We start from the raw sequence: 16,768 nt of genomic DNA, 5'->3' as shown, positions 1-16,768 counted from the left end.
TAACAAAGTACAGCCTAATGACTGTTCTCATCTATGTATATTGTACAACAAAGTACAGCCTAGTGACTATTCTCATTTATCTCTACCGTACAATAAAGTACAGCCTAGTCACTTTTCTCATCTATCTATATCGTACAACAAAGTACAGCCTAGTCACTGTTCTCATCTATGTATATCGTATAACAAAGTACAGCCTAATGACTGTTCTCATTTATCTCTATCGTACAACAAAGTACAGTCTAGTCACTGTTCTCATCTATCTATATTGTACAACAAAGTAGAACTTTGTGACTGTTCTCATCTATCTCTATTGTAAACCAAAGTACAGCCTAGTGACTGTTCTCATCTATCTATCTATATGATACAATAAAGTACAGTTTACTGACTGTTCTCATCTATCTATATCGTACAACAAAGTACAGCCTAGTCACTGTTCTCATCTATGTATATCGTATAACAAAGTACAGTCTAGTCACTGTTCTCATCTATGTATATCGTATAACAAAGTACAGCCTAATGACTGTTCTCATTTATCTCTATCGTACAACAAAGTACAGTCTAGTCACTGTTCTCATCTATCTATATTGTACAACAAAGTAGAACTTAGTGACTGTTCTCATCTATCTCTATTGTAAACCAAAGTACAGCCTAGTGACTGTTCTCATCTATCTATCTATATGATACAATAAAGTACAGTTTACTGACTGTTCTCATCTATCTATATCGTGAAACAAAGTACAGCTTAGTGGCTGTTATCATCTGACTTGATCGTGCAACAAGGTACAGTCAGTGGTAAAAATGTCGTTAGAAATGTTGAAAGTTATCACCGGTAAATCATTGGTAATCTTATGTATTTTTAATCTTAAAGTCCATGTTTCGTTTATTCTTGTTTAGCAGAACAGAAATAGCATATTTGTTGACTCTGTACTGAAGTAAGCAAACAAAAAGAAATATCTATATATAGAATTTTCTTCAAACATTGTTCACCTGCAAAACGTTACCAACGTTACAGCTGTGTTTGAAAGTGATCATGATGACGTGGAAGTGCCTGGGGGTTTGATCGGTACAACATTTTCGTGTTTTTCTGGCCAAGGTAAGTTCTAATTATTGTTGTCCACAAGGAAACCACGTCGTCAATAACTTTAGATCTGTTTATAACGTAACTGACGCCAAAAGGTTTGAATCAAAACAGCTTTCTTTTTTTTTAAAAAAAAACCTTTAAAATCCACACAAGGAATTGTTGAATTGTAGACTTTTACTGTTATACACATTCAGATATAAGTACTGCAAACTAGGGTTTTAGTAATAAATAAATTTGAATGGTGAACTTTCGTATCTTGTTATAACGGTAATGATGAAATTGTAGCTTGGTTGTAAGTGACCAACACTGGTGTTAGGAGTGTAATTTTAATAAAAACTTAAGATATTGACTACGAGTAATTATTAATATGGTATATGCGATATAGTGATAAGTCGTATGGTTCGAGTGTAGAAAACAAATGAGAGAAAATTGTAAAACGATATGCTAGAGTTTAGTGGTGTCCAATATGATTGCGGTGCTTGCTGAACGTATGGTGACCAGGTCACCGTATTCGTCACATAAATATTTGTTATAACTACAACCAATGCGCAGGTTTTTAAAAATAGATTTGAGGTTTTAAGCCTTGTGTAATAAATATTGTAAGGTAAAATAAAAACAACACGCCTATATTCTCAATATTAATGTGAAATAGAATAAAAAATATAACAGATCAAGTGCATCAGTTAGACACACATCTGTATATGATTCGCTAAATATGGCGAATGGCGAACGAAATGGTCAAAGCTGCCATAGTGTAAAACGTTATATTTAGAATGTAGTTGGAGAAATGTATTTTGTGAATACACATTTTATGGCGGATCTTACTACTGTGATTCACATTAGTTGTAACTACGGACTGACCATTGTTCTTTACACACACCAATCAGTCAGATATCTTGTCAGTGAGGCTTTTGTCTCCGATACTAAACAAACACTGAACGGGGGCATAGGATGCTGGAACACTCAGGTACCAGTTGTCTAGGAAATATAGGGTATAAAATGTTTTTTCATGGATCTTATAATAATCTATAGGATTGCTTTCTTCGGGAATCGAAGGACAATCGAGGTAGATGTTGATCTCAATATCCTCTGAAGATCAGGTGGCTGGTTTCTTGGAGGCAGCAAAGAAACTACACTTTATTTCTTTGTTAAGGGGGATTTACAGTCCTCTTTTGATTCCATGCTTGTAGGAAACGTTCTTCACTTCTTGCTACATTCAAAGACAGCAGGTTTAATGAAACACTAGTCAAGTTTGAAATGATTCAATGATGCCGCTAAACAGAAGATACTTCACTGATTCAGCTGGAAGTGAGCAGATAGAAATCATATCTGGACCCCATGCTGTCGATCTAAACCATACATCCATATACACACAACACTATATAACTGGAGGTAACACTACTTTGACTCTGGGTGATATTTGTTGCTTCTTCAACAGGTGTCAGTATTGTTAACAAATATACAAACACAGTTGGATTACCAAAAGTAAGTTTTGATGTTCCAGTATCTAGATTATCCAACTTCTCCTGGGAAGTCGAAAATACAGACATAATCATCTTAATCTCCGAGTTCCATCATCTTGGTGTTATCGACTGAACTCTGGCTTCTCTCTCAAGTAGCTCATTAATTTTTCAATGAAGGTCACCATGGTTGATGTTTTAAAAATTACTTTCGGTAGCGGTCCAACTTCTTTCACGTCACCCCTTACTACAAGATGCAGCAGGTGGGAAAAGAAGTCATGTTCAGAAATAAATTCGGATTAACAGTGACTCCAAGAAACATGCACATTTATCTACCACTCCAGATATCTACAGTGACATTGATTTGTGTACAAGCTACAGCAGAGAGATGACTTTTGTTGAGCCTCATCAAACCTGCTCAATGTTGTGGACAGATGCTTGCTGCTGAGGAGATATACTGAGAAGTTATGATTACCATTAGATCTAGAAGATTGTTTAACTTCACCACTGAAAAGGATAAGTGTGTACTGACTGTAGAATTGTGTAGAGTTAAATTTAGTTTATTCTGTACAGTACGCTGCCAATATAGGCTGTCGTATCTGGTTGGAAGTACCAGAGCCAGATGTAAACCTATGTAGCTCTATCTCACGATTGGTCTAGAAATATAAAAGTATATTCCAGTTATATAATTCAGTTTAAAAGAATAAAAATACATCATAATAAATAAATATCAGTTACATAATATAGTTTATAACAAAACCTATAATACTAAATAAATAAAAAAAATACATAGTTTAATACGCAGGACAAATTTAGGTTGCCTATATATATGTTATTGTATAATTTACACAGAACATAATTTATTTAACAAAAACTTACCTTTAACAGTGTCAGTCCACGCACAATATTTATTTACACTTTGCCTTGACGTGACCGGATCTATCAGTAGAAGATATGAAGTGCTGATATACCAGTTTAGTGTCCATCTCAAATTCTCTCAAATAACCGTGTAATACAACTTATCCGATTTAAGATGTCATGAATATGACATTTAACAGTCTAGAAATGTGACGAGTGCGAAAGTTGACAATTTCTCTTACAATAATAAGTATTTACAAAATCATTCAGGCAATACAAATACAATGCTGTTTATTTGAATTGTTTTCTTTATCAAATTATTCGAATAGAAGAATGAATATTCCCAAAGCTGTATTGGAATACGAATAACCCATGTCTAGTCGCAACTAATGTTGTATTGTCCTAGATTCCGATTGAAACATTATTCAGTGTTTTATATAAGTTTGAAAAATAATATATTTATTGTTAGAAAATACTGAATTGAAACATATAATTCAGTGTTTTAAACAAGTTTGAAAAATAATATTTATTATAAGAAAATACTGGACCTTTGACCACAGGAGTATTAATTAATCAGCATTAAGACATTAACTTATTATATTATCAGTATTTATTCATGGATCTATAATTTGATCAGTGTAAAATCGTGGTTTCACCATGCACGTATCGGTTGAATAATCCCAGATCACTTAGATATTAATTGATAAGTGTTTGATTAGTGTTCAGTCGTGAAGTTATGATTGGATAAAATGTTACATAATTAGAAATAGCATCATTATATGATTAGTAATTAATCATGTTATTTGAATATATTAACAGATGCTACTTAATGATTTTGTTGTTTCAGTATTTAATCACATATTCATTACTCAATAAGTGTTTGTTCACGAACATGTCTTTTGAATTTCGCACAAAGCTACTCGAGGGCTATCTGTGCTAGCCGTCCCTAATTTAGCAGTGTAAGACTAGAGGGAAGGCAGCTAGTCATCACCACCTACCGCCAACTCTTGGGCTACTCTTTTACCAACGAATAGTGGGATTGACCGTTACCTTATAACGCCCCCACGGCTGGGAGGGCAAGCATGTTTGGCACGACTCGGGCGCGAACCCGCGACCCTCAGATTACGAAGCTCACGCCTTAACGCGCTAGGCCATGCCAGGCCCATGTCTTTTGATCCGAGTTACTTTTACATGTGTACTTACTGTTACAGGATACACTTTCAACGTTTTAATTCGGATGTTAGATAATGGGCACATAAATATGGGGAAGTAAGCCTAGAACGTTTTAAATGACTTCACTAAAATTTGATAACTACATTTTGCTTTATTATAAAGTTGTAATCAGTTTTGTCCGATAAAGTATTCAATTTCGGTTATCTATTTGTAATAGTGTTGGTTAACACGTTTATATTTGTTGTTTATTCTTCTTTAGATGTTATGTCTTCTTTAACTATTTTACTATTCTTGACCTTCAACAATACACTTGGGGTCCATATGGACCCCGACGATAACTGTTTTGAAATATGTTTTACATTGACCAGTTATATTTTTATGTAATTGTCACATTATTATCCTCTGACACAACAATAATAAAACTTTCGATATTTTGCAGTCGAATAATTTTGTGAATAAAAAGTTGCATGGGATCCGCACAGATCCCATATGTATAGACTCACGGAGGTTATCCATTGCGATAAACAGTGATTACGTATTTAGATCTCTCCTGAAGCAAAGTAATGCACACAACCTACTTCAGACACGTCTCCAGAATCCCCGTGCAATACAGAAAGACGTCAAATCTGCCTTTGTAGACCTAGGATTGCTTGACACAAGACAGCATGCTGGTCAAGATGTTCCAGCAACAAAAAAACGATGTTATCTTTACCCAAGAATCGCGGACAGGAAAGTCCATCAAATCTGTACAGCATGTGGAAACCATGTCTGTGCTGATTACTCTACACCCAATGTATGGTGTGATGAGTGTTTGTATGGTGTGATGAGTGTTTGTATGGTGTGATGAGTGTTTGTATGGTGTGATGAGTGTTTGTATGGTGTGATAAGTGTTTGTATGGTGTGATAAGTGTTTGTATGGTGTGATGAGTGTTTGTATGGTGTGATAAGTGTTTGTATGGTGTGATGAGTGTTTGTATGGTGTGATGAGTGTTTGTATGGTGTGATGAGTGTTTGTATGGTGTGATAAGTGTTTGTATGGTGTGATAAGTGTTTGTATGGTGTGATAAGTGTTTGTATGGTGTGATAAGTGTTTGTAAAATGACTGGTAAAAGATATAAGAAACACTTTATGTTCACTCAGAATAAGTTTTGCTTACATGTTGTCCAAAATTTGACATTAGTTTAGCTCTAAAACAATGTTTGATGTAGTTCGACCCCCTTGGGTCTGTTCGGATCTCAAGCACATTTTCTTATAATTCGGTATTTTTTGTTACATATTCGAAAAACCTGTTTCTTCATTCAGTATTTTATTAGTTTTAATTGTGAGATGTCAATTAGAGAAGAAGTGACCCTATATTATCCAAATATATGCCAATGATGACAATTTTTTGTCTAAATATGAGAAAATGGATATAAGTAAATTTCATATTTTTAATAATAAATCACATATTATACACTTATTGTACTTAGTCTTTCTTACAGTTTATCTGCACAATGCTACGAGAAGCCAGTATGCTAACTTTTCAACACCTAAATCATAGCTTCAACATTATGATCATTAAATATATGCAGGAAAATATCTCATACATAGTACTGCGGTTAACGTACAGCTTACCTGTACAGTTTCACAGTTTATCGATCGAGTAATTAAATACATGCAATGCCTAACTCTGATTCGAATACTCCACTAATACTGGATTAAACTAATTTCAACTTAATCATCATTTGTTGTTCACTTCTCGCTGAAAGCAAAACACTAATTTTAACAGTGGTTCCCAACCAGGGGTGCGAGATGGCGTTCCAGGGGGTGCGAGATCCATACCCCTTCAAGTTGGATAATATGTCAGATGATGAAAAACTGAAGGAAGATCTTATTAAACTGCGCACAAATCGAGTTCTTGAAATGCAGTTTGAAAGCAAAACTTTGGAAGAATATTGGTGCTCAGCAATGGACATGTTTCCAAGACTTTGTGAAAAAGCACTAAATGTGCTCATCCCATTCGTGACGACATAGTTATGCAAGTTTGGATTTAGTGCCCTTTTGTCAATCAAGACAAAATCTAGAAATCGCTTGGATGCACAGGCAGACTTGAGGATTACTATCAGCAACAAAATGCCACGCTTTGAAAAACTTGTTAGAAATAAACAGGAACAAAAGAGTCATTAAATTTAAATTGGCTTATGAACATTTCAAATTCAAAGAAATTTCATTTCATGCATGGTTGAAAATTTATTTTTTGTAGGCCATGTAAGATTTATGCAACTTTTAGTTTGTTGTAATTTTTTTTTTTTTCCAGATTATAAAAATTTGTTTTGGCCACCTTCACCTTTATTCTTAAATAAATAATTACTGTGAGGGGTGCGATAACATATTAAAATTTTTTAGGGGTGTGGGGCATAAAAAAGGTTGGGAACTACTGGATTATAGTATTTATATTCTAGCCTTGTTTCCAGATTATTCACAAAGTTACTAAATATTTCGTGATGTTATTTAGAACACTTTACCTTACCTCCAAAGACTTACTTAGTCGTAACTTCAAGCGTCTTCTGGCGAACACCTGAATTAAAACACATGTCACAACAATATATCTAGTAAACTTCATTAATGCGACACATATTAGCATGCTAAACTACAATTTTAGTAAACAGAGTAAGAAATGTGTACATTCGATATTGGAATGATATATTCTTGAATTCTCGGTAAATACTGACGTAACCTATATTTTTGACATTGTAATGCATTGTTTACTAGAATTAATTTTTTTATATGATATAATAATAATTGTGTGAGATTATATTAGGTCTCTGTGAAATCTCGAAGTTTTATATACCACAAAGATTAGTTGTTTGTGTTTGGATTTCAAGCAAAGCTACACCAGAGCCATTTGCGCTAGCCATCGCTAATTTAGCAACTAGTCATCACCATCCACCGCCAACTCTTGGGCTACTCCTTTACCAACGAATAGTGGGATTCATCGTTACTTTATGAAGCCCAAGGCTGAAAGGGCGAGAATGTTTGATGTGATGGGGATTTAAATTTGCGACCCTTAGATTACGAGTGGAGTACTTTAACCACCTAGCCATGCTGAGCTTTACTGCAAAGAAAATACGTAATACGTACGATTAATTATAAAGGCCCGGCATGGCCAAACGTGTTAAGGCGTGCGACTCGTAATCTGAGGGTTGCGGGTTCGAATCCCGGTCGCGCCAAACATGCTCGCCCCTTCAGCCGTGAGAACGTCATAATGTTACGGTCAATCCCACTATTTGTTGGTAAAAGAGTAGCCCAAGAGTTGGCGGTGGGTGGTGATGTCTAGCTGCCTTCCCTCTAGTCTTACACTGCTAAATTAGGGACGCTAGCACAGATAGCCCTTGAGTAGCTTTGTGCGAAATTCAAAAAACAAACAAACAAACAATTAAATATATTGAATTAAGCACGAAGCTACACAATAGGGTATCTGTGCTCTGTCCACCAAGTGTATCGAAACCTGGTTTCTCGCGGTGTAAGTCCGCAGACATATCGCTGTGCCACTAGAGGGCGAAACGTACGAAAAAAAAAAAGGTATCAAAATAAACGAGCTAAAATAAATTGGTTAGTTTGTGAGTCTGAAAATGAGTTATTTAGTCAGTGAGTTGCTATTGGTTGGTTTGCGAATAACCTTTGCATGTGAGTCATCGATTAACTTTATTTATGAGTTAGGCTTACCATTAGTCTAGAAATTTCTAGTTAACTGTTATGTGGTAACGTGTTCTATCATTGGGCGGATGCTTCTTGATGATTTTGTAAATATAATACGAAATCAGTTGCACATTACGGCAACGAATTAATTTATATTTTCAATTTTCATTTGGTTGAGGCTTTGTTTACTGGTAGGTTTAACTCCACAAACGTTTAGATTGAAAATTTGAAATTAATTTACGCATAACACACTTGCAATTTTCTTTGACAATTGAACGATAGCAAACACAACAAATACGCTATCTAACACACTTTCTCGCTTATTACCTGAATAGACATAATAATTCTCACTAACCGAAGTAAATAACTCATTAAGTTATACTTAACTCAATTAGTCATTTTTATATTATGATAGGAAGGTCCAGTATTCTTACAACGGCCTTAACTTTCTTGAAATTTCTAGATCTTGTATTATCATGTTATAATAGTATGCTTCCCCTAGCAAACAAACACCTAAATTCAATATCGCATATACAATGTATAACTGTTTTTTTTTTGTTTTTTTAATTTCACACAAAGCTACTCGAGGGCTATCTGTGCTAGCCGTCCCTCATTTAGCAGTGTAAGACTAGAGGGAAGGCAGCTAGTCATCACCACCCACCACCAACTCTTGGGCTGCTCTTTTACCAACGAATAGTGGGATTGACCGTCACATTATAACGCCCCACGACTGAAAGGGCGAGCATGTTTGGCGCGACAGGGATGCGAACCCGCGACCCTCAGATTACAAGTCGCACGCCTTAACACGCTTGGCCATGCCGGGCCCCTGTGTATAACTTATAACAGGTGTTTGTGATGTTAGGTCTATAAGTGAACATAGCTTGCACTAAATGTTACTAAACAAGTTGTAACAATACCATGACGCTAAGCAAATAGAAGTGTTCAATTTTGGAGCTATTGGAGCACTGTTGTAGCACCTGAAATTGTAGCTGAGTTAAGAGCTACAAAAAAAAAGACAACAACAACATTAAAATCAAACTGTTTTATTTTAATAAATGCATTTTGGTTTTTATGGCTCCTCCTATTTAAAGAAATAGAGAGAAATCAAGCGTGACGTAAAACATACGTGATTTTATATTTTAAATGTTTTATTATTTATATAATACACAAGAAAGGTTGTTCTTTTTTTGGTTGTTCATGGTGACAGGGCAGATGTGTGAAGGATTTTAAAAGTTACTTGTTAATATTATAGTATAATTAACAAAATAGTAAATTAATATGTTTAAAAAAAACCCTCTCGACTAGCATATATAACCAAACCCAAAGTCTCATAGAATAATTTACTCTTATCCTGCCTGGAAGAATATTAGGTGCTGCGGCTATTTAGCATTCCCTCTTGTTTCCTTAAGCGTAATATTTATATCGAAAATAAAGCAATTTTTAAACTGTTAAAAATGCCACATACCTGTTATGCTGTCAACCAACTGTTTATGAAAAAACAAAGAAAAGCATCCTTTTATAAAATTTCATAAGTTAGTTTCTTTTTGTTGATTCAAAGTTTAAAAAAAATAGTATAATGTTTAAGCCTTAATTTTAAAACCTATCTTCTGACATTAATTACTAGGTCCACCCTTACTTGTAGTAAAATATCTATCTCACATTGAGACTGTAATGTTTACCGAATCTTCTTGTAAACGTTAAGTCTATCACTTCTAGCAAAGTTAGCTTCTCGTTCGACTTTTCATTTGATTGTCTTGTTTGTTACCTTTTATCTTATAATGTTTATACCTTTATCACTTAATCGTCTGCTCGCTATATTGTCAATATCTTTGAGTTAGAAACACAACTTCCAATAATCGTCTGCTTTTAACTCTCTTATAATAAAAAAATATACAATCGTAAAATATTCATTTCCAAAATAAACTAATAAACAATATGCACAATAAACAGTGTTTTATCTTACGACAGTATGACTTTTAATTTTAGAAAACAAAATAAAGTATAAATTATTTGCAGGATATTTTAGTCTTTTTTTTTTCATCTATCCTAAGTTAATTTTGTTGTGTAAGTAATTAATATCTTATCGACTAATTTATCATTCGATATTACAAAGATTTCTTTTTTTCAATTTCTACCTTTCCACCGCCAGCGCCAATACAGCGGTAGGTCCACGGATTTACAACGCGAAAATCACGGGGTTCGATTCCTCTCGGTGGACTCAGCAGGTAGTCTAATGTGGCTTTGTTATAAGAGAACGCACACACGATTTTACCTTTAATGAAAAATTAAATCATTAACATATGTGTGTGACACATATATTTATTTTGAGAGCCCCCCGCTAGTACAGCGGTATGTTTCCGGATTTACAACGCTAAAATCAGGGGTTCGATTACCTAGGTGGGCTGAGCAGATAGCCCTTTGTGGCTTTGCTATACGAAAAACACATATACACACATTATTTTGAGAACATGTAATACATTAGAGGTAAAGCTACTTCGCTATTCAATTACGAATAATCTCAAAGTTGGCGTGAGACGCTGAGTCATTAATCTTCTTCCGATCCATAGTAAAAAACCAAGATTAGCTACACTTACGCCTTAAGATGTACACAGCCATTTACATCAGGTTAAAAATACAAATCCTGCAAATATATGAGACTTCTCAGAAAACTTCTATGGAGTGTAAGATAAGTAATACAATTGTTTGAAACAAACAATGAAGCCCATAATATGAACATTTTTTAAAAGTTTCGCTTTGCACATTACTTTAAAATTGTGTGAATATATGAAAACATTGTACTTGAAGACGTGTAGTGATGATACATATCTATGTGGAACAATAGCAACACAAGTAACAATATGTTGTTCTGATGATACATATCTATGTGGAACAATAGTAACACAAGTAACAATATGTTGTTCTGATGATACATATCTATGTGGAACAATAGTAACACAAGTAACAATATGTTGTTCTGATGATACATATCTATGTGGAACAATAGTAACACAAGTAACAATATGTTGTTCTGATGATACATACCTACGTGGAACATATCTACGTGGAACAATAGCAACAAAAGTAACAATATGTTGTTCTAAAGTCAAAACTGTCCCAGCAGGGCCAGGTGGTTAAGACACTCGACCCCTAATCCGAGGGTCGCGGGTTCGAATCATGTCACACTAAACATGCTCACACTTTCAGTTATGGGGTGTTATAATGTGACGGTTAAACTGACTATTCGTTGATAAAAGAGTAGCCCAAGAGATAGCGGTGGATGGTGATGACTAGCTGCCTTCCCTCTAATCTTACACTACTAAATTAGGGACGGCGAGTGCAGACAACCTTCGAGTAGCTTTGCTCGAAATTCAGAAAACAAACAAAGCCTAAACTATATTTTCAATGTTTTAATTCGTATGCCAACTAGATGCTCACAATGTTAAGATCAAAGAAGTTTGTGGGAATAAGTCTCTGCGCTTAAAACATAGAGGAATATCAATAGATTATAAATACAAGAATGAGTTTTGCTTCAAAAAAGAAGTAAATAGTGGATGAGTATTAAATCGGTGCAGTATTAGCTTTGGCTGAGTGAAATCTTCAGTTTTAGTGAACTGTTTTGAATAGTGTTCATTATCGCGTATATTTGGTTATTAATCAATCAATAGAAAATTTTATGAATAACTTTATTTTTTATGTCAATCGTGCGTTTTGTGCCTTCTTTGTAAAGTTACTTGGATCTACTTGTTACAACGTGTATAAATTTGTAGAATGTTAAGTAAGAAATAAATGATTTGTATAGTCACATCGACTAGACTTTAAATTATTTTTCCACTGGATAATTTGGAAAAACCCTTTAACGGCATTATAACAATTGTTTTAGTAGTGTTTATTTAACTGTTGTTATAAACAAATGTGCACAAATGCTCTGCCCACCACGGATATCAAAACCCGGTTTTTAAAATTAAAATTATATCCAGAAGAAACAGATCAAAAATTAGAAAACTGAAACGTAAACCAAGTCAATCAATCCAAAAGTAAAGCACAGAAAGATATCTATGAAGTACTAAAATTGTATGACAACAAGACTTATCAAATAGAAATAACACTAGTGACTGACTGAAACCTTATCAATCATATTTATAATTTTACCTCAGCTATCGATAATCTCTAAATTTTCTCGATTTCTATGACGCAAATTTAGAGCTTTTTAGGCCTAGTAAGTTCCAGTGTAGTTTCATTACGAAAGAGGTCTTAGACATGCACTCCCTAGTTAACATCCAAATTTAAACATTGAAAACATAGGTTACGAGAACATGAGTAACTTACAAAAACAATTGATATGTTAACCTTTTTTCTTCTTTTTTTGCAGGAAACACGAGAAAATTACAAAATTTTGTTAGATTTCTGAATATGTGGCTTAGGAGGAAGGTTCTTTACGGTTTAAGTGGATGGTGTTGTATTTTTGTTATATATCTAGTGGTGATACTTCCATCGAGTGACAACGGAGATCTCATTGATGAACTGTCTATAAACAACATATCTAGCCAACATGACGTCACTACACAAGACATTAACCGTGTTTACAGATATTACGATACCCACACAGAAGAAATTCTGGATGGCTTCAACAAACCGTTCTATAATAATTCTTCTTGGGTAGATGATTGGGTGAAGATGGATACAGATGTTTATGCTTATTCCGCGTATTTAGATAGTCGTGTTTTAAATGGATCTTTAGACCCAGTTGTTCGTATATTTGGTTGGTCCACCAAAAGAGGTAAAGAGTTAAATAACATGAAATGTGTCATTTACACTGAATATAAACACCGGCGCTACTTAAGGTCTGCTGTAAAGGTAAAAATGATAGGACAAACACCAAAAATTTTTATTTGTTCAGTTTCTGCCAAAGTAAGTAAATACGTGCGTTCAGCTGCACTCGAAACCAGTGATGTAGAAAAGCTACGGTGGATTCGCGTTCATCATCTTCCATTGGCTCGGAACTCTGATGCTCGTGGAAAGATAGCAGCTTGTGTTGCACCTTTTTATCACTATATGAACAACACTTATTTGGTTGCTCAGTTCTTAGCCTTCTACCGTGTTGTTGGTATCGATCACTTCACCTTTTACAACTTTGAAACTGGCCCACGTCTACGGAAAATGGTGGAAAATCTCTCAAAGAGAGGACTACCGATAGACTTTTTACCGTGGAGCAGTAGACACTGGAATCTTCCGAATAACTTGAAAAAATTCAGAGAGGGTGGATATGCACACATAACTCAGATACAGGACTGTTTGTACCGAAATATGTACCGTTATGAATACGTTATTAAACTAGATGTGGACGAATTCCTCGTTCCATACAATAAAATATCTTTACAACAGTTAATGGAAGAACTCACCAATGAAAGCTGTTGCGACAATTACAGATTCAGACAATCAATTTTTTGCTTGAAATTTCCGTCTTTGAAGAAAATCCGGAAGGATCTTTATCCTTTTGTCACGTTCCATAAGGTCCTTGGAAAACCCCTGCACACGAGGAATTGGCCAGACTTTTTGAAGTATATTGTACGACCAGAGAAGGTTATCTATGGTGGTATTCATAATGTTCGAGAAATGACACCAGGTGCCACTAGCGTCAAGATAGAAGGAAGCGCTCTGATTCACCACTACAGAAATATTCGAGTTTGTAATTATCACAAGGAGAAGAAAACGGCAATAATGAGCTTCGAAATTCCGCAATATTATGGAAAGAAAATGCTGGAGCAGATAAAAGAATGGAAACATCTTTTATAGTTCAGCAAGTTTTCAAAAATAATCATAATTACTCGTAACTGGTACTATATAAAATTACCATAAAATATGATAGACACAGCAAAACATAATAACTATGGTATGAAAACGCAACATGATTTACATGGCCAACAGAAAAATCAACAATTTGAGCTTTGAATGTTAATGAAAAAGCAATTTTTTAAAGTAAACCGTAATTTTCGCACAACTCCAAAGATATAGAAGATTTGTAACTACCCGAGGTTATGATCTAATTCTTTATTCATTATATGTATAACGTTAGAGACCTCTTCACTAAGGATAGGACAATTTCATGGAATATGTTCTTGGATATCTTCAGTGAAGGATATATTATACTATGTAATAAAATTTTCACTTTTCTTGATCCTGTGCAGAAAGTGTTATTTCTCAATTGCTTGTGCCCAAAGTAAATGGAAAAGACCTATTTTTCTCTTCAAACTTTGCTTTTGTGATCTGGGAGCGTATAACGAAAACATGATGGGAGACTATATTTGGGGGCTGATACGTGAAAGTGATTTACATTACAGTCGCAAATCTCGAGAAACTACTCACTTCTAAACATTTTTTTCATTTTTTATAACTTTAGTATAAATACATGTAAATCTTGATTCATATGTTCTATTATTCAGACCTTGTGTAAATGAAAATGTGCACATTTTCCCGTTTTTACAAAGAAAATAGGTTACTTCCTAAATTTCATTATTCAGGTCACAAAAGCAAATTGTGAAGGGAAAAATGGTCATTTTCTGTACTTTTACTACATAAACAATTAAGAAATAACACATACTATCCAGGAACAAAATTTGTGTTACATAGTGTTATGTTTTCGTTTAGGCAGTATTTTATTTTATCAAAGGTCTCTTTAGAAAGGATAAGTTACTTTTTAGGTTAGGGGGACCTGTATTGTCATAGGTCTCTGTAGTAAAGAATAGCCTCTTCGTTAGGTTAAGCACGAGCACTTTAATGTCAAAGGTCTCTGTAGTAAAGAATAATCTGTTCTTTTGGTTGAGGACAAGTCCTTTAATGTCAAAGGTCTCTTTAGTAAAGAGTAACCTGTTCTTTGTTGTTGTTCTCAATGTCAACTTTAGTGAAGGAGGTTTCTGATTCTTTACTTTGATTAATTTGTTATCAAAAACATATTGTATTAAGTATTTCTATATGTGTTTTGTGATTTTAGAATTTTCTTGGATTAAAATATATGAACCAACTTTGAGTTCTAATGAAAAGTTTGACATTTTGATGGATCTAATAATAGTCAAACACACACCAATAATATGAAAAACATTCTAATAATAGTGAGGATACAGATTATAATAGTGAATATACAGATAATAAAGGTCAAAATACGCATCATTAATCGTCAAAATATACATTAATAGCAGCAAAAATACTAATAACAATAAAACCAATATGTGGGTCTAATAACAGTTGAAATACTCTTCAAGAAGAAGAAGCGAGTTCTGAAAATGATAAAACGAGTAAAGGAGGAGACAGAAAATTAACAAAATTCAAGAAGAAAGTGACAGAATATTAAAACAAAACAGAAAATAAAAAGAAAGAAGAATCAGACAAGTATTACGATAATAATAAATATAAATCTGATTGCAGTCAAGACCTACGGAGATATTGGCGGTGTATAAGGATATTACAATAACAAGGTTGAAGACATACAGATAGGCTATAATAATAGAGGAATTAAGTAGAAAAAAATACATCATTGAGGGACATTACTGAGGTATAAAAAAGTATTTTAGTGTTAATCATTTCAGTCCTTCATAACGCCTTGAAAGTATCTGAAGATACGCTGTTGTTTATCAGTACAAACATTCTAGGGTGTGAAAGAGAGAAAGAGATGTTTTAGGCCCAGCATGGCCAAGCGGGTTAAGGCGTGCGACTCGTAATCTGAGGATCGCGGGATCGCATCCCTGTGGCGCCAAACATGTTCGTCCTTTCAGCCGTTTGGGCGTTATAATGTGACAATCAATCCCACTATTCGTTGGTAAAAAAGTAGCTCAAGAGTTGGCGGTGGGTGGTGATGACTAGCTGCCTTCCCTCTAGTCTTACACTGCTAAATTAGAAACAGCTAGCACAGATAGCCCTTGAGTAGCTTTGTGCGAAATTCAAAAACAAACGCTATTGTCAGTGTTAATTATTTAAAGATTTAATAACACGCGGAAAGTGTTTTTGTAGACACGTTGCTTATCGTTTGTATTTATTTTATAATGTGATATAAAAATTGATTTATTTAGAAAAAATATAGTCAGGGAACCAAAGCATACTAGTTGTACATTACGGGAAGCAAGTCGTTCAGCATTTCTATTAAGTTAACGGCAGGTTACGTCCTGTTTTGAAGTACGAATATAGCAACAGCAAATATATGAGTTAGATTTATCACCTGATAGAACACAGAGAAACGTGGTAATCATCTGTAAAGATACGGAGTTGTGTTAGGAGTTGCTACTCTCAATTCTGTTGAAAAAGTCATACAATATCTAACGTTGGAAATATGCTCTGAAAATATCTGTTATTATGTCGTTGTTAATGATTTAATTAGGGTGGAATACCTTAGCACAAGTGATTATTGCTGTATTAGGTTTGATGTTTTCTGTACACAGAAATTGTGAATAATGGTATTTTGATTCCAAATTTCAAAAAAGAAAGATTGGAAGGGATGTAACAAGGATTATCTATTGTGAATTGGGCATTT

General features: G+C 34.4%; 1 protein-coding gene across 1 annotated transcript; it reads left to right on the top strand.

Annotated features, from left to right (window-relative positions):
• The first annotated feature begins 954 nt into the window (after window positions 1-954).
• LOC143233478 (beta-1,4-galactosyltransferase galt-1-like) lies at window positions 955-15,290 on the top strand. Its single transcript, XM_076469748.1, has 2 exons — window positions 955-1,093; window positions 12,620-15,290. The coding sequence occupies exon 2, from the start codon at window positions 12,661-12,663 to the stop codon at window positions 14,041-14,043; it is 1,383 nt and encodes a 460-aa protein (XP_076325863.1). The 5' UTR covers window positions 955-1,093; window positions 12,620-12,660; the 3' UTR covers window positions 14,044-15,290.
• Window positions 15,291-16,768: the final 1,478 nt, after the last annotated feature.

Source organism: Tachypleus tridentatus, chromosome 12, assembly GCF_004210375.1.
Source record: "Tachypleus tridentatus isolate NWPU-2018 chromosome 12, ASM421037v1, whole genome shotgun sequence".
Lineage (NCBI taxonomy): Eukaryota > Metazoa > Arthropoda > Merostomata > Xiphosura > Limulidae > Tachypleus > Tachypleus tridentatus.
The sequence above is the reverse complement of the archived record's forward strand: the minus strand, read 5'-3'. Positions and strand labels throughout refer to the sequence as shown.

Excerpts from the sequence above, each read along its gene's own strand:
- LOC143233478 (XM_076469748.1), top strand. The coding sequence starts at position 12,661 with ATGTGGCTTAGGAGGAAGGTTCTTTACGGTTTAAGTGGATGGTGTTGT.